At 45.5% G+C, this 18,001-nt stretch overlaps 1 protein-coding gene across 3 annotated transcripts; it reads left to right on the plus strand.

Annotated features, from left to right (window-relative positions):
• Positions 1 to 6,274: 6,274 nt before the first annotated feature.
• Positions 6,275 to 16,086, plus strand: ZNF17 (zinc finger protein 17). 3 transcript variants are annotated; one of them, XM_050768595.1, is made up of 4 exons: positions 6,275 to 6,523; positions 8,405 to 8,445; positions 12,064 to 12,190; positions 13,779 to 16,086. In XM_050768595.1, the coding sequence occupies exons 2-4, from the start codon at positions 8,431 to 8,433 to the stop codon at positions 15,623 to 15,625; spliced, it is 1,989 nt and encodes a 662-aa protein (XP_050624552.1). In that variant the 5' UTR covers positions 6,275 to 6,523; positions 8,405 to 8,430; the 3' UTR covers positions 15,626 to 16,086. The 3 variants fall into 3 exon arrangements, with proteins under 3 accessions (XP_050624552.1, XP_050624554.1, XP_050624553.1); XM_050768597.1 differs by lacking the exons at positions 6,275 to 6,523; positions 12,064 to 12,190 and having other exon boundaries at positions 8,408 to 8,445; XM_050768596.1 differs by lacking the exons at positions 6,275 to 6,523; positions 8,405 to 8,445; positions 12,064 to 12,190 and adding an exon at positions 12,220 to 12,459.
• The last annotated feature ends 1,915 nt before the right edge of the window (positions 16,087 to 18,001 follow it).

Consider the following 18,001-nt stretch of genomic DNA (forward strand, 5'->3'; position numbering starts at 1 on the left):
CCACTGGATTTGTGTGAGAAATTGAAGTGGACTATTCAGCAACTTAGGGAAGGGATGCCAGGAAAGATCTGAAATAAGGTTTGAGATAAAAGATTTGAAATTGGAGGTGGAGAGTTAAGGACAAGGGCCTCCTGGATTTGCAACTTTTGAAAATTTTTTTTTTTTTTAATTTTTGAGACGGAGTCTCGCTCTGTCACCCAGGCTGGAGTGCAGTGGCCGGATCTCAGCTCACTGCAAGCTCCGCCTCCCAGGTTTACGCCATTCTCCTGCCTCAGCCTCCCGAGTAGCTGGGACTGCAGGCGTCCGCCACCTTGCCCGGCTAGTTTTTTGTATTTTTTAGTACAGACGGGGTTTCACGGGGTTAGCCAGGATGGGGAATTTTTTTTAAGCACAGCAAGGTTGGTCCTGTGAGAAAGGAAGAATATTTTTGGGGTAAGAAAATGTTTGGATGTGGGTCTGGTGCTGGTTTTAGTTTGGAGTAGTGAGTGTGGAGAGGATGTTGGCTTTGCCGCCATGGGAGTCGCTAGGGTAACCTGGTGAGGACCCGTCCACTTAGGTTGGAGAGGGGAGGAGTCTGTGATCCAGACTCAGTCCCATGGTTGTAGGGCGGGAAAAAGTATTTGGAGAATGGACTTTCAGGCTTGGGCAAGTAAGCGTTAGGGTCCTGTCTTATTAGATATTGAGTGAGGAGTAATGCCAGCCAAGTATCCCGTATAGAAGATGGGGAGATACAGGGAGATTCTGGAGGAAACAAGGGCGTCCACACATGAGTTAAAATGGGCTTAGGCTGAGGGGCTTTCAGGGAATGGCTTGTAAACACATGAGGACCGATGGGAAAAGTGAATCACAGTGAGGACCAATGGGAAAAGTGAATTACGGGCCATTTAACCTCTTAGAGAGAGTTTGGCCCGTTGTTGCTTTAAAAGGGCATTGGCCTGTTCAACTTTTCCAGAAAATTGGAGGTGGTAAGGGATATGGAAGTCCCATTTAATGTTTAGAGGCTTTGCCAGCTGTTAGTTAACCTGTGAAACAAATGCTGACCTGTTGTCTGACTGGATGGAAGAGGGGAGTTTAAACTGGGGAATAATATGGGTGAGGAGAATAGAAGTGATGAGGTATGCCTTTTTGGTGGTGGTAGGAAGAGCTTTTCTTCATTCAGAGAATGTGTTTACTATGGTCAGAAGGTACTGGACTTGTTTTATGGGAGGCATGTGGGTGAAGCTGATTTGCTAGTTCTGCCCTGGTGTCTTTGGTGTGTGGGGAGAGGAGGTAGTCTGAGAGCTCCCTGAGGGGAATTTTGAGTGCAAATGGAACATGCCTTAGTAATACCTTTGAGACTGGCAGCCATGGTGGGAGAATGTATCTAAGGTTTTGTTGTTGTTGTTGTTTGTTTGTTTGTTTTTGAGATGGAGTCTCGCTCTATCACTCAGGTTGGTGTGTAGTGGTGCAATCTTGGCTCACTGCAATCTCTGCCTCCCCGGTTGAAGCAGTTCTCCTGCCTCAGCCTCCCGAGTAGCTAGAACTACAGGCACACACCACCATGCCCAGCTAATTTTTGTTTTAGTAGAGACGGGTTTCACCGTGTTAGCCAGGATGGTCTCGATCTCCTGACTTTGTGATCCACCCGCCTCGGCCTCCCAAAGTGCTGGGATTACAGGCGTGAGCCACCACGCCTGGCCAAGGGTGGCTTCATCCATGCCAACTAGGAGTTATTATATGGCCTCATTTCTGTTTGTGGAAATTATCTGATAATCCCAATTGGGGTTAGTTCTGGGGACAGCTAAGGTTCCTGTTGCATTATGAGCAGCATCTTGTTGGTGAAGGCATCATGCAGCATCATGCTGTCTGCCTGGGCCTGGTGGCTGTCTAGATACGTTCCCTATCCTCCAGGGTGAGGGAGGAGGAGAGGATAACATAAATGTCATGCCGGGTAAGGTCATAAGATTGAGTGACATAGAGAAATTCCTTGTGGAAGGAGGTGGGATTTGTGAAAAAGGAGCCAGATCTCTTTTCAAGGTGGGAGAGGCTGGCTAGGGAGAAAGGAACATGAACTTGAACTATGCCTTGGGCCCCCGCGACTTCCCCCAAGAGGAGAACTTTGCAGGCCCTTTGGGCATGTGTCTGGTTTTCAGTGGAAGGGGGCTTGATACAAGATTGGGTATGATGGGGAGAGGGAAGGGAAGATGGAAGACAGGGATAAGGGGGTATGTGAGCCAAAGGGGGAGGAGGAGGAGAGGGTGGTGGAAGTTGGGCTAGTGGAGTGGTTTCATCAGTGGGATCAAAATCAGAGGAGGAGGGCTTGTCTGGAAGGGGAGGCATTTTGGCAGGCTTCTCATTTAAGAGCAGAATCTGTAAGGTGAACAGGACTTACAGAGGGAAAGGCACAAACGAAGGCAGGCAAAAGCCTGGATGTAGGGTACCTTGGACCACTTGTCATTGCGTTGGAGGAAATTTTCTAAATCACGTTAAATTGGAAGTTGAATGTTTTGTTTTCCAGCCGTTGACTATTATTGTCCAGTTTACACTGGGGGCTAGGCCACATTTCAAAGGAACATAAGGTGTTTGGTTTTAATGGAGTTTGCCAAGCCTAAGGCTCAGAGGTCTTGGATGTTTATACTGGGGCCAGGCCCCGTTACAGAGGAAAATAAGGTGTTCAGTTTTAATGAAATCCATGAAGCCTAGGGCTTGGAGGTTCAGGATGAGATATGTGAGAGGGGTGTTTGGAGGGGTTTTGAGGAGGCTTTTCTCATACTGGGGGCCGGGAGGGAAAAAAATATAGAGGAGGGGAGTGAGCACCCCGATTCCAACCGCGAGAAGGGAAGTGGAGGAGCCGGGGCATCCTCACAGCTCTTTGTGTTCCCTCGGGGCTGCAGTGGCTGGAGCGTGAGCGTTCTGAGGGCATCCCCGGAGAAGGCAGGCCAGGGTCATCCAGCGGTGATCAGGGAGTCCTCTCACCCTCAGGGGCTGCAGCGGCTGGGGCGTGAGCGTTCTGAGGGCATCCCCGGAGAAGGCAGGCCAGGGTCATCCAGCGGTGATCAGGGAGTCCTCTTACCCAGCGCTGGGATGTTCTGGCTAACAGACAGCAGATGGCGCTCTCAGGCAGGAGATGGCTGAAGTGGGCACAATAGGGTGTTTAGGCCTAACCTCAGTGCCCTAGGAGGACTGCTCAGGTGTTTCCCATGGTGGACTATGTTGTGCAATCTCTGGGGGATTTTAAAAGTTTATTTTGCAATTGAGAATGGGATGTTTAGAATTTTTGTCTCCTACAGATTAAAGTAGAGTATGGGAAAAAAATCAAGCAAAACTAGGAGTTTAAAGAAAAGGAGAGAGAAGAAAAAGAAATGAAGATACAACAATACAGAAAGAACAGAGGAGAAAACTTTATTTATATTTAATACCTATGATGTGACATGCCCGCAGTTAGGAGCATTCATAAGCACCATCTCATATTACCCTCCAACCAAGCTACTCATGTCAGAAAAAATTAAAATTAACAAAGGTCAAACAGGGAGTAAGAAATAGAAAATGGAAAGAAAACAATTTTAGAGGGAGACCCGCAAAATGATCTCAGAATTCACCCTCTGATAAGTCTTTCTTTGATCCCAGAGTGCACAAAATGTTACATGAAAAACAAATTAATATAATTAGATGTAAATTTCAAGCTTTCTATTTCATAAAGATTATAAGTCAAAATTGAGTGAGTTCAGGGACTCAGAGAAGACATTTGAAATATCTAAGTGTGCCCAGTTTTATGGTTTTAGGCACGCAAGGTTTAGATTTTTTTGCTTTTTTCTTGAGATAGGATCTCATTCTTTCACCCAGGACGGAGTGCAGTGGCGTGATCTTCATTCACAGCAGCCTCCACCTCTCAGGTTCAAGCAATCCTCCCACTTCAGCCTCCCCAGTAGCTGGGACTACAAGTGCACACTACCATGCTTGGATAATTTTTAACTTTTTGGTATATTCAAAGATATGTGGCCTGTCACCAAGTATTAGATGGATGTTTGGGCCAGGCGAGGTGGCTCATGCCTGTAATCCCAGCATTTTGGGAGACTGAGGCGGGTGGATCATCTGAGGCCAGGAGTTCAAGACCAGCCTGGCCAACATGGTGAAACCCCATCTCTACTAAAAGTACAACAATCAGCCAGGCGTGGTGGCCATGCCTGTAATCCCAGCTACTCAGGAGGCTGAAGCAGGAGAACCACTTGAACCTGGGAGGTGGAGATTGCAGTGAGCTGAGATTGCGCCATTGCACTCCAGCCTGGGCGACAGAGAGAGACTCTGTCTTAAAAAAAAAAAAAAAGTTTATTTAATTTCTCTTGGTAAATATCTAGAAATAAATTGTAGGATGGTAGGGATGTATTGTTGGTAAATGATTAACGTATTTTTAATTTTCAATTTTTTCAGAGACGGGGATCTCATTATATTGCCCAAACTGGTTTTGAACTCATGAACTCAAATAATCCTCCTGTCTTAGCTTCCCTGTAGCTGGCACTCCTGAGCAGCTTTAACTCTTCCAGACCTTCAGTTGGCTGGTTTTTCTTTTCTTTTCCTTTCCTTTCCTTCTTTCTCTCTCCTTCCTTCCTTCTTTTTGTAATTTGATAAACCAAATTTCAAGACTTTGGCCAAAATACAGTCTTCTCTTTTACTGAATATCTCAGTGCTCCATTTCATTTTTCCCTCACCAATTCTGCAGGAGAGATCACAAGACTATGTCCATATCTTTATTTGTAGGGGTATGATTTTCAGCTAACATAGCCACTAAGTGATTTAATTTACAATTAAATTTTATTTTAATAAAATTTATTTTACAATTAAATTTTATTTTAATAAAATTTATTTTACAATTAAATTAATTTAACATAGCCACTAAGTGATTTAATTTACAATTATAGTGGTAGAAAAATAGCTCTGACTTCTGAGGTTTTGTAATTTATTGTAAAAAGCTGAATACAGGACATTTAAAGTGATCTGACAAAGTCAATACAGGACTGAGGACTAATTCATTAAATATGTCTTACATGTCTTATAGGATCACAGACAGCTGGCATCCCTATTCCTGATGTGTCCCATGCACTTAGTATTGTACCTGGCATCTAATGAGTGTTCATCAGACATGTTAGAGTAATAAATACGACAGCACAGTTTCCCTATTCAGTTTTATTTTTCTGGTAACTCTTTTAATGTATAGTCTTTACCTCTCCCTTCAAGCTGTTAATGCACAATGTTTTCAAGTTTGAAAAATAATCAGATTTTGCACACCAAATTTGAGTGTGTCCAAGGTTCTAGGACAACCTTAGCTTTTTTCCTCCTATCACAGATATATTTCTCTATAACTATTTTTGCCAGTTTCTTTGGATAACTACATAATCATCATTAATAGTTTCAGTAATAGCCATTTCACAAGAGTTATTCAGAGACGATTTCAACTCCCTGTGCAGACACTGTTGATACAATTTCAGGCGAAATGATAAATCACTTTCCAGTGATGAGATGAGATCATGCATTCCCAAACCTTTATCTCAGGAGTAAGATGCTTTCTTTGCACAAGGGCTTTGACTGGTGGAAGGTCACATTATTCTGGCAGATAATGGTAGATAAGTCGCTTTTCCTTTTCAGTTAGGTTTCAGTTTCTTAAAGTAAGTGGAAAATATCTCAGATATAAAGTAATAAGTATCATGTGAATGAAGTGTTACTGGGTAGGCTGAAAGACAGTAACTGATTATTCAGAAAGGAAAGATATTCCTCCTCAAGCTCCCCATCATGCCATGTCTGGGTCTTTTCTTGTCCCAGCAGAGCACATTGAAGATTATAAAACAGTCTCCAGAGCTTCGTTCTGTGTGTATTTGGCAAGCACAAAAGAACTGATCGCTATGCGTGGAAGATCAGTTCATTATGGTTGGCCATGTTCCTTCGGACGTTCGTCCTTCGGGAACTTGCTGTGCTTTACAGAATCTGAAAGGGCAGGTCTCTGAAACATTTCTCTGACTTGTTCTAGACTGCCTTCCGGGAAAATCTGGATGCTTGCCGTTTAAAAGCCAGTGAAGCCCTCCACGCCCTTGGAGCCCCGTAACTGCATTTCTCAACACCTCTGGAGGATCCTCCTGGCTTTCATCCCGAACGCGAGTTACCTAGGTTCACAGGCGGGGCAGGCAGCGGCGTGGGAACTACACTACCCAAAAGACACAGCGGCGGACACAAGCAGCGAGTGTAGCCAATGAAGGCCTAGCAGAGAGGCGTCTACGTGGGTTCGTACTGCGTGTGGGCGGGACTTCCTGCAACGCCCCAGGGTGTTGTCAATATGGTTGAGTGGGGATCTGTTCACCCTCAGGCTGAGTCGAGACTGAGGTGAAAGAGCGCAAAAACGCGAGAAAAGGTTTCCCCGCTGTACACAGGCTAGAGTGAGGCTCGACTGAGTCGGTTGTAGGCGTCGGTGCCTTCGACAGCGTCCAGGTCACCGCCGCTCCCGCCCCTCTCTTCCCTGGCTGTGCTAGCGGAGGCCCCGCCGATGAACCTGACTGAGGTGGGTGCCGCGTCCCAGGGCGCCCCGCCAGACCCCTCCTCCGAGTGCCGAAGCCCCGAGGAGGGGCCCTGCAGGTCAGGCCCCTGTGTCCCAAAGAGAGGGGCGTTCTCGTGTGGGGTACCGGTGTCCGCGGTGCTGTGAGGCGGGGGAGCTCCTGTCAGGGACCTGCACTTGCGAGGCTGCAGAGCGGGAGGCACTGGGGAGCCCGAGCGTCTTTGTCTCCACGGAGCTGAGAGTGAGGCGGAGTCTCGCCTGGGAGGGCCGCGGAGCTGCTGAAAGCCATAGCAGGCTGTGCAGGAAGGGTTATGCCCAGAGGTAGACGTTTAAAGTTGGGGAAAACAGGATGTTAAAGTAGGACAAGGGGACCGCTGAGGAGACCCCTTGAGTTATGGTAGGGATGGGCCAGAGGAGTTGCAGTAGAGGGGAAGTGTGATGAGATTCTGGGTGGATCTCAGAGAGACAGTCGACAGGATTTCCTGGTGCATCAAATATAGCAGTGAGGGTAGTGAAGAGTCTATTCCATGGGTTTTGTTTTGGCCTGAAAATCTGATAGAATGGAGTTGGAGAAATCGGCTTAAGGAGCAGGTTTCAGAGAGGATTACAATTTGCATTTTTGGAGGACCGAGTTTTGGAAGGCAGGTCATGGTTGGGTCCATAAGCCTGACACTCCCTTTAGACAGGTGCAAACTTGTCATAGGAAGGATTCTGGGCCGTGTCTGCAAAAACGGAGTTCTGAATGGGTTAAAGAACTGGCCTAGGCTGGAGACTGAGGTGTGAGGTGGTTTAGATTTCGGCACCTGCAGACCCAGCAGACCCCCAGGCCCACTCTGTGGAACAGCAGGAAGGTCATCCAGACTAGTGGGGAGATTGGGTCCAGACGTGGGTAGGGCTTTCTCACATCTAGTCAAGGGCCTCCAGCGATCTTCCAGCAACTGAATTTGTAGCAGGCAGGCCTGGTTGCTGATGGGACTAGGAACTGACCTGCTTGCTTATCCTCTCCCTACAACTTATTTATTTATGAATGTATAAAACATTTCTTTAACCACTAATGAACCAATATCCTTCTAAATATGTACACATAGGTCGGCAGTTAGAAATGAATGTAACCAAATAGTTAAATTTATTCACTTAATAGTTGTTGAATGTTAATTTTTCTTTTTTCGTTTTTTCTTTTTTTATTTTTTTGAGACGGAGTCTCGCTCTGTCGCCAGGCTGGAGTGCTGTGGCGCGGTCTCGGCTCACTGCAGCCTCTGCCTCCCAAGTTCAAGCGATTCTCCTACCTCAGTCTCCCGAGTAACTGGGATTACAGGCATACGCCACCATGCCAGCTAATTTTTGTATTTTTAGTAGACAGGATTTCAGCATGGTTGGCCAGGATGGTCTTGATCTCTTGACCTCGTGATCCACCCACCTTGGCCTCCCAAAGTGCTGGGATTACAGGCGTGAGCCACCGCACCCGGCTGAATGTTAATTTTTCTATTTGCTTGCAGTGGAAAGTTTTATGTATCACATTTGCTTAACACTGTAAGAAGTGGGAAAAATACACACCCAAAATTTCAAAACCCTTCCATGTCATTTGTGCTGAAAACTTGTACAAAATATTTAATCCAGTAGAAATAAATTGCTGATACATAGTGTGTACTACTTATGTTTGGTGCCAATATAAGCCCTATTAGTTGGCAGTCCTTTTAATCTCTATTTTACACATAAGGGCACTGAGACTCAAGGAAGTTCAATCCTCGTCAAGACTGTGAACCCTGAGGACTTACTGTGTAGCCTGAGATAACTTTGCTCTAGTTGCAGGGCCAGAGGTGGTTATACAGTCAGCCTGTAGGATGCTGCAATGCTGTCTTAATCCTCATGGCCTACCTCTTCCCACAGGGTTCATAGCAGTGGCAGCAGTGCTTATGGATACTGGACAGGTGAGTGGAGAGTGTTTCCAGCTTTCACCCATCCCAGATGGTTTCAGCATGCTGATATAGGGAATGGTGTTATCCTGAGACTGTTCACCTTTTCTTCTTTCTCCCTTGGGTCCAAGGAGAGCCTGTAGTTTCACCAGACCTGGGTTCCAAACTCAGTCCCTGGTTATACAGAGTGGTTCTAGTTCTCACAACTGATGGTTTGAGATTTGGCAGGACATCTCAAACACAGGATCCAGAATGTTCAAATGCTTGGTGGTGAGACTTAGATGGGATGCTTAGAGAACTGTAGCTTAATGTTCTAGCTGGCAAGGATAAGGAGCACAGCAGCAGGGCAGGAGGTCGGGGCATGCAGGGATCAGGCATGGAATGGCAGCCTGAGGTTGTCTAGGTTTTGTTTTTTGTTTTGTTTTGTTTTTGAGACAGAGTCTCGCTCTGTCGCCAGACTGGAGTGCAGTGGCGCAATCTCGGCTCACTACAACCTCCGTCTCCCGGGTTCAAGCAATTCTCCTGCCTCAGCCTTCCAAGTAGCTGGGATTGCAGGCATGAGCCAACACACCCGGCTAATTTTTGTATTTTTAGTAGAGACAGGGTTTCACCCTGTTGGCCAGGCTGGTCTCGAACTCCTGGCCTCAAGCAATCTGCCTGCCTCAGCCTCCCAAAGTGCTGGGATTGCAGGTGTGAGCCACTGTGCTCGGTGGTTCTAGGTCTTTAATCTGAGGGGGTTAGTAGGGAAGTTTTGAGAAAGAAAAAATAGGTCATTTGGCCTAGATTCTAAGACGCTTCCTCTGCCTGCAGAATGGAGGACAGAGTGAGGGTTAGGGAAGAACAAAGGATACCTGGGTGATAATTCCTGCCACAGTCCAGTGGAGGTTAGTGGTGGCTGGACACGAGTGGTGGCTGTGGAGGTGGAAGGGTTGGGTGGCTTCTGTAGGTTTTGATCTAGAGCAGCTCACATTTTTTGATGTACAGAGCAAGGAAGCTGGGGAGGTAGGATGCAAGAGGGAATCGGGAATGGCCCCATAGTTTTGGCCTTGTTGAGAAGATTGGATGTTCCAGCAACTAAGATGTGGTAAATTTTGTAGTGGGGGAGTTTAATAGAGCATATGAAGAACCAGGTTTGGGCCAAGTCAAAAATGTTCCAGAAACTCATGTAGAGGTGCCAGGAACACACAGAAATGGAGTTCATTGGAGGTGTTCAGGATGGAGACATCTACTACATGATAGCTGGTGTGTACACCATGGTAAATCTATGGGTCAGATTTAGGAAGAAACATCTTTAGATTCTGGAGGCGATGCTGTCAGGGAGAAGGAAGGGGAAGGAAGAGGCTGAGGACTGGATCTTTCTATTGGGCACCTTGGTAGTGTTGCTGGGCATCACAAAGACAGATGAGGGAGTAGATGGACTGAGGATACGTGTGTGTGTATTTGTGTTTATGTTGGGGACGGCCTTTGGAAAATAAGAGGCTTTTGAGCGGGAGAGGGCATGTAAGATGGATGGTGAGGCGTCTCCACAAAAGAGGTGAGATGGTAGTGAGGTCTGGGAGGGGCTTATTACCCTGTTATGGACTCAGCAGGGTTTTGTGGCAAGTCTTGGTTGTACCTGGGTAGTTTCTTGTGAACTCTGAGACTATTTTGGCAGAAGATGGGATCAGCTAGAAGCATTGCTAGGCCTGGGGTGGGAATGGCATTGGGGAGGTCGGTGTATCTGGGCTTTGGATTAGAGCTGGGGGATAGAGAAAGTCGTGACTGCTTGTGGGACAGCATATACATGTAGAAGTGGGAGACAGCCAAGATCTGGAAATCAAAGGTGTGCAAGAATATGTGGGTTTGGAAAGCCGAGGTCAAAGCAAGAAACAGGACTGGGTTCAGAGACCTTCAAAGCAATGTTTCCTAAACATTGCATTCTAGTCAGTCCAGGGACAAATAGGATTCTGGTTGCATTTGTCATGCACTGCAGGATTTCATGTGCAGAGTGGCATGGTAGCAGGCCATGGAAATAATCCCGGTTGGGCTGTGGTGGTTGTTAGTGTTGGAAGAGTGGAGGTGTTGGATACATGTGGAAGGTGCCATCCAAAGTGTGAGTAGAAGAGCATGAATAGATGGTTCCACCTCTGGCACTGGGCACTTAAGGGAGGAGGGTGAGTCCAAGTTTGGTTATCTGAGAGGCAAGATCTGGGTGACTCTAGGGAAATTGAGTGACAAAAGAAAGGTAGGCCCCCATGTGCCAAGTGTTTTGTTTTGTTTTTTGAGATGGAGTCTAGCTCTGTCACCCAGGCTGGAGTGCAGTGGTGCGATCTCGGCTCACTGCAACCTCTGCCTCCCAGGTTCAAGCAATTCTTCTGCCTCAACCTCTTGAGTAGCTGGGATTACAGGTACCTGCCACCATGCCTGGCTAATTTTTGTGTTTTTAGTAGAGACGGGGTTTCACCATCTTGGCCAGACTGATCTTGAACTCCTGACCTCATGATCCACCTGCCTCGGCCTCCCAAAGTCCTGGGATTACAGACATGAGCCACCGTGCCCGGCCATGTGCTGTGTTTTGATGGCGCTTTTCAGTCTCTCCCCACTCATCTTTGTTCTATGCTGGAGTCAGTGATCAGTGGCAATGAGAGGAGAGCAGGTACAGGTGCCACGAAGACCTAGTGTGTCTTCGTCCTTGAGAAGTGGGTGGAGGCTGAGCAGGGGATGGATGTGTGTGGATGTGGTGAGGAGCACTGAAGGTCTTGGAGAGGGAAGTATATCAGTGATTGTACCCAGAGGATACAATCTTGTTCAATCTATGAACAAGAGTGAGTGATTAGAGAAAAGCCAATGACACTGGAATAATTTTTTTCTTCGATTGGTGAGAAATCATATCTGGATGAAATGATTTTTATTCCTTTCATTTCCTGAGTGAAGGGGGCATGCCACACAGCCTAAAGCCACAGAGGAAATTGCGGATTTGGTCAGGTGGCAGATGCACAATTGAAGGGAGAGCATACATCAGAGGCTTTATTGGGGTTTTGACTGGAAAGGCATGCAGGGGAGAGCAAAGAGCTTAAGACTGGGTGGTTTGCATGATTTTGGCAGCCTTGGGTATAGGGACTATCCCTCCTTTTGTGGTACAAGCCTTGTGTTGATTTAGGGCAGGAGAAATAATCATGTGTGATTGTTAGATAGGAAGCAATTCAGACTATGGGATCTGAATTATAAGAGAAATGTTAAAATGCTGGTTGTTATTTTGGTCCTCTGATTCTTAGATTTCAAGTAGATAAATACAGATCTAAGGAAACAGAATAAGAAGTTGCTCGTGGGCCGGGCACGGTGGCTCATGCCTGTAATCCCAGCACTTTGGGAGGCCGAGGCAGACAGATCACGAGGTCAGGAATTCTAGACCAGCCTGAACAACATGGTGAAACCCCATCTCTACTAAAAATACAAAAATTAGCCAGGTATGGTGGCGCGTGCCTGTAATCCCAGCTACTCAGGAGGCTGAGGCAGGAGAATTGCTTGAACCCGGGAGTCAGAGCTTGCAGTGAGCCAAGATCGCACCACTGCACTCCAGCCTGGCGACACAGCAAGACTCCATCTCAAAAAAAAAAAAGTTGCTCGTGGACTAAACTGTCATAATTTTGGCAGGATTGTATGGTTTTTGAGGACGTGGCCATACATTTTTCCCAGGAGGAGTGGGGGATTCTTAATGGCGTTCAGAGACACCTGCACAGCGATGTGATGCTGGAGAACTTTGCACTTTTGTCATCAGTAGGTAAGGCCCTGACACCTACGTCAGTGTCTTGTGCTGAGCAATGTTTTTTCACTTTTTTCCTTGGCAGCTCTGTCTCACACCAGATCATGGATGCTGCATCCTCTCCTAGTTTCCTGGCATATGTGTTGTGGCAGCCACAGCTGGGCTGTGTGACCTGTATCAGTTTTCCTTAAGAAGCTTAGCTCTTGTCACTGTGAAGCCTTATGAGGCTCAAAAGTCAGAAGTCTTCAGATTTCTCAAGAATATCCTGATGACCTTGCCTGTTCCTGGTTAGTTTACTCTGTCCAAATGCATGACACTTTCCTCTGTGCAAGGCTTTCTCCATTCTGCTTGCCGACATACCTGGGGGATACCCCATGTCAGGAATTTCAGGGACCTACCTGGTCACTGCTTGTGAGGACTGTGGGCTTATTTCTGCAGGACTTTCCACTAGAAGTTCTGGTAACTTTAGAATGCAGCATGTCATGGGCTTATTGCTCTGTGTACATGCTGTCCCCTCCCTTTCCCTGTCCTTCCCCTAGCTTGGCTAACGCCACACCTAGATAGTTGCTTACCTTCAGCAAGGTAGAGGTCTGTGGGTGCCTGACAGAGTGGACGTTACTCCATTGATGACAAGAGATGCTCAAAAGGACTTGGCCCTGGTGAGTGGGAGCTCAGAAGGGGTGTGATGACAGGGCTGGGTTCACATCACACTGGGAATCAATCCAGTTTGATGCCTCTGCCAGTGGCCACACCGCATGTCTCTCTTTTCTTCCCTATTGTGATTTCTTTTTTGACTTTCATCTTCTGGCTCCCACCTCTGACCCTACCTCTTTGGCCTCCACCTCTCACCTGTTCCCTTTTTTTTTTTTTTGAGATGGAGTTTCGCTCTTGTTGCCCAGGCTGGAGTGCAATGGCACACGTGATCTTGACTCACTACCACCTCCACCTCCCGGGTTCAAGCGATTCTCCTGCCTCAGCATCTTGAATAGCTGGGATTGCAGGCATGTGCCACCACATCTGGCTAATTTTGTATTTTTAGTAGAGATGGTGTTTCTCCATGTTGGTCAGGCTGGTCTCAAAGCCCCGACCTCAGCTGATCCGCCCTCCTTGGCCTCCCAAAGTTCTGGATTATAGGTGTGTGCCACCGCACCCAGCCACCTGTTCCCTTCTGTTCCCTTTGTAGTGTCCTCCAACATGTGACCTGTACTTAAGGTGTTGTGAGTTCTGGATGTATACTTCAGTCGTCCCTGAACACCAGCTCTACTGTCACATCAGATCTCTCTGGGTCTGGACACAGCCTTCTACACATTGTTCACCAGCAGCTATGGCCTGTTGAAAGCTATTTACTGAGGAGTAACTTGGGGACTCCGCCTCTGTGCTCTGCACTGTGCCACTCCCTATGTTGTTCCCCATCATCAGGACTTTCGTTACGGGTTTCTGTCAGGCCCGGTTCTGCCCAGAAGGCTTTCCTCTCACTGGCTTTAGTGTCCCATGCCTTTCACCAATCCCGTGGTCTTATTTGTGAGTTGGTCTGACAGACATTTGTTCGGGGGCTGCCTCCTCCCTCCAAAGTCAACATGCACTTCATCAGCATTTCTGTTCTTAGGTTGTTGGCATGGAGCCAAGGATGAGGAGGCACCTTCCAAGCAGTGTGTTTCTGTAGGAGTGTCACAGGTCACAACTCTAAAGCCAGCTTTGTGCACCCAGAAGGCCCCGCCCTGTGAGACATGTAGCTCACTTCTGAAGGACATCCTGCACCTGGCTGAGCATGACAGAACACACCCCAAGCGTACAGCTGAGCTTTACGTGCACCAAAAGGAGCATGTTAGAGAGAAGCTCACCAGAAGTGATGAAGGGAGGCCTTCGTTTGTGAATGACACTGTTCACCTGGCAAAGAGGAACTTCACATGCATGCAGCGTGGCAAGGATTTTACTGGTGATTCAGATCTTCAACAACAGGCTCTTCCCAGTGGGTGGAAGCCACACAGGGACACTCGTGGTGTGGAGGCCTTTCAAAGTGGACAGAATGATTACAGCTGCAGCCAATGTGGAAAAGACTTTTGCCACCAGCGTATGCTGTTTGAGCACCAGAAAATCCACACAGAGGAAAGGCCTTATGAGTGCAGTGAATGTGGCAAATTTTTTAGGTACAACTCCGACCTTATTAAACATCAGCGAAATCATACTGGAGAAAGGCCTTATAAGTGTAGTGAATGTGGAAAAGCCTTCAGCCTCAAATATAATGTTGTTCAACACCAGAAAATTCACACTGGAGAAAGGCCTTATGAGTGCAATGAATGTGGGAAAGCTTTCCTTAGAAAGTCTCACCTACTTCAGCACCAGAGAATTCACACCAGGCCAAGGCCTTATCTGTGTAGTGAATGTGGGAAGGCTTTCCTTACACAGGCTCACCTTGTTGGTCACCAGAAAATTCATACTGGAGAACGGCCTTATGGATGCAATGAATGTGGGAAATACTTTATGTACAGTTCAGCACTCATTAGACATCAGAAAGTTCACACTGGAGAAAGGCCTTTTTATTGCTGTGAATGTGGGAAATTCTTTATGGACAGCTGCACACTCATTATTCACCAGAGAGTTCATACTGGAGAAAAACCTTATGAATGCAACGAATGTGGGAAATTCTTTAGATACCGTTCCACACTCATTAGACATCAGAAAGTTCACACTGGAGAAAAGCCTTATGAGTGTAGTGAATGTGGGAAATTCTTTATGGACACTTCCACACTCATTATTCATCAGAGAGTTCACACTGGAGAAAAGCCTTATGAATGCAGTGAATGTGGGAAATTCTTTAGGTATTGCTTCACACTGAATAGACATCAGAGAGTTCACTCTGGAGAGAGGCCTTATGAATGCAGTGAATGTGGCAAATTCTTTGTGGACAGCTGTACACTGAAGAGTCATCAGAGAGTTCACACTGGAGAAAGACCTTTTGAATGCAGCATTTGTGGAAAATCCTTTAGGTGTCGCTCCACACTTGATACACATCAGAGAATTCACACTGGTGAAAGGCCTTATGAGTGTAGTGAATGTGGGAAATTCTTTAGGCACAACTCAAATCATATTAGACATCGGAGAAATCACTTTGGAGAAAGGTCTTTTGAGTGCACTGAGTGTGGGAGAGTTTTCAGCCAAAATTCCCACCTCATTCGGCACCAGAAAGTTCACACTAGGGAAAGAACTTATAAATGCAGCAAATGTGGGAAATTTTTTATGGACAGCTCCACGCTCATTAGTCATCAGAGAGTTCATACTGGAGAAAAGCCTTATGAATGCAGTGAATGTGGGAAAGTCTTTAGATACAACTCCAGCCTCATTAAACATCGGAGAATTCACACTGGAGAGAGACCTTATCAGTGTAGTGAATGTGGGAGAGTCTTTAACCAAAATTCTCATCTCATTCAGCACCAGAAAGTTCACACCAGATAAAGAATGTGTATATAAAGCAGACATGGAAAGACTTCACACAGAAATCTACTCTGATTTAACACTGGGACCTATGTTTTTAAAAAAGTATTCTTGTAGAATACAGATAACATAAAATCTAACAACATAACCATGTTAAAGTGTATAGTTCAGTACTGTTAGTCATTCACATTGTGCAATGAATATCTAGAAGTCTTTTCAATTTATGAAACTAAGTCTATACCTTTTAAAACCTTATTCCCCAGTCCACCCAGCTTCTTGACAAGCACCACTCTCTATGAATTTTACTAGTCTGGGTACCTCATATAAGAAAACTTAAGTTTTGGTCTTGTGGATTATTTTGTGGCTTATTTTGCTTAATGTTATATTTTTAAGGTTTCATGTTCTAATCCATTAGAATTTCCATCCTTTTTAAAGGCTGAATAAAATTCTGTTACAGTCATGTGTTGCTTAACAAAGGGGAAGTGTCCTGAGAAAAGTGTTATTAGGTGATTTTCTTTCTTTTTTTGGAGGGGGAGTGGGTTTATCAATGCCTAGGCTATATGGTATATCCTATAGCACCTTGCTACAAACTTGTACAGCATATTACTGTGCTGAATACTGTAGGCTGTTGGAACACGTGGTAATTCTTTTTAAGTATATCTAAACAAAAGCTACAGTAAAAATACAGTATAAAAGAAAAAATGATAGACATACAGAGAACTTACTGTGAATGGAGCTTACAGTACTGAAAGTTGCTCTAGGTGAGTCAGTGAGTGGTGAGTGAATGTGAAGGCCTAGGTTGTTACTATGCTGTAGACTTTATAGACACTGTATGCTTAGACAACACTACATTTTTATTTTTATTTTTGAGACAGAATCGTGCTCTGTTACCCAGGCTGGAGTGCGGTGGGGCTATCTTGGCTTCCTGCAACCTTCACCTCCTGGTTCAAGCCATTCTGCCTCAGCTTCCCAAGTATCTGGGATTACAGGCATGCGCCACCACCATGCCCCGCTAATTTTTGTATTTTTAGTAGAGAATGGGGTCTTACAACGTTGGCCAGACTGGTCTCAAACTCCTGACCTCAAGTGAGCCACTTGCTTTGGCCTCCCAAAGTGCTGGGATTACAGGCATGAGCCACTGTGCCCGACTGGACAAAATAAAATTTATAGAATTTTTTTTTTAATATATTAACCTTAGCTGACCATTTTTTACTTTATAAGCTTGTATTTTTAAAGACTTTTTGACTTATGTAATAATGTTTTGCTTAAAACATTGTACAACTGTACAAAAATTTTTTTATATCCTAACTTCTTAAACTTTTTTTTGTTAAAAACTAAGATACACACATTCGTCTAGGCCAGGACAGGATCAGGATAATGTCATTGTCTTCCACCTTCACATCCTCTTCCAGAAAGTCTTCTGGGGCAGTGACACACATGGAGCTGTCATCTGAAATAACAATACCTTTTTCTGGAATACCTCCTGAAGGACCTGCCCGAGGCTGTGTTACAGTTTGTGTTTGTGTGTATATACACCTGTATATTTATATACATACACACAACTCCATATATACTCTACTGTTGGAGAATACCTAATGATAAAAAGTGTGGTATACTAAGAACATAAGCTAGTAACTCATTTATTATTATATACTGTACATTATTGCATATATTATACTTCCATATGACTGGCAGCACAATAGGTTTGTTTGTACCAGAATCACCATGAACATGTGATTAATATATTGCCTTACCACTGCTGTCATGTCATTAGGCAATAAGCATTTTTCAGCTTCATTGCAATTTTATGGGACCACTGTCATGCATGTGGCCCATTGTTAACTGAAAAGTGTAGTGCATGATTATATATGTATGTGCCACTTTTCCTTTCATTAGTGGACATTTGGGTTGTTTCCACTCAGCTGTTGTTAATAGCAGATGAGCATGAGTGTACAAATGTTTCTTTGAGGCTGTGCTTTAAATTCCTTTTGAGGATTTACTCAAGTAGAATTGGTGCTTCCTATGTTTTGTTTTGTTTTTTTTGAGACTGAGTCTCACTCTGTCACCAGGCTGGAGTACAGTGGCGTGATCTCAGCTCACTGCAACCTCTGCCTCTCGGGTTCAAGCAGTCCTCCTACCTCAGCCTCCCAAGTAGCTGGGACTACAAGCACGTACCACCACACCCAGATAATTTTTGTATTTTTAGTAGAGACGGGGTTTCACTATGTTGGCCAGGATGGTCTCAATCTTGACCTCATGATCCACTCACCTGGCCCCCTATGTTCATCTTAAAAATATTTGTAATTTTTAAAATTTATTCCTCACAGTGTTCCCATCCTATGTTAATTCTATTTTAATTTTTTTGAGGACTCTTTTTATAGCAGTTGCATCGTTTTT

Source organism: Macaca thibetana, chromosome 19, assembly GCF_024542745.1.
Source record: "Macaca thibetana thibetana isolate TM-01 chromosome 19, ASM2454274v1, whole genome shotgun sequence".
NCBI lineage: Eukaryota > Metazoa > Chordata > Mammalia > Primates > Cercopithecidae > Macaca > Macaca thibetana.

What these genes read in the sequence shown, in the direction of transcription:
- ZNF17 (XM_050768595.1), top strand. An exon ending in TGCACTTTTGTCATCAGTAG is followed by an intron (nt 12,191 to 13,778) that starts GTAAGGCCCTGA and finishes TTCTGTTCTTAG; the next exon opens with GTTGTTGGCATGGAGCCAAG.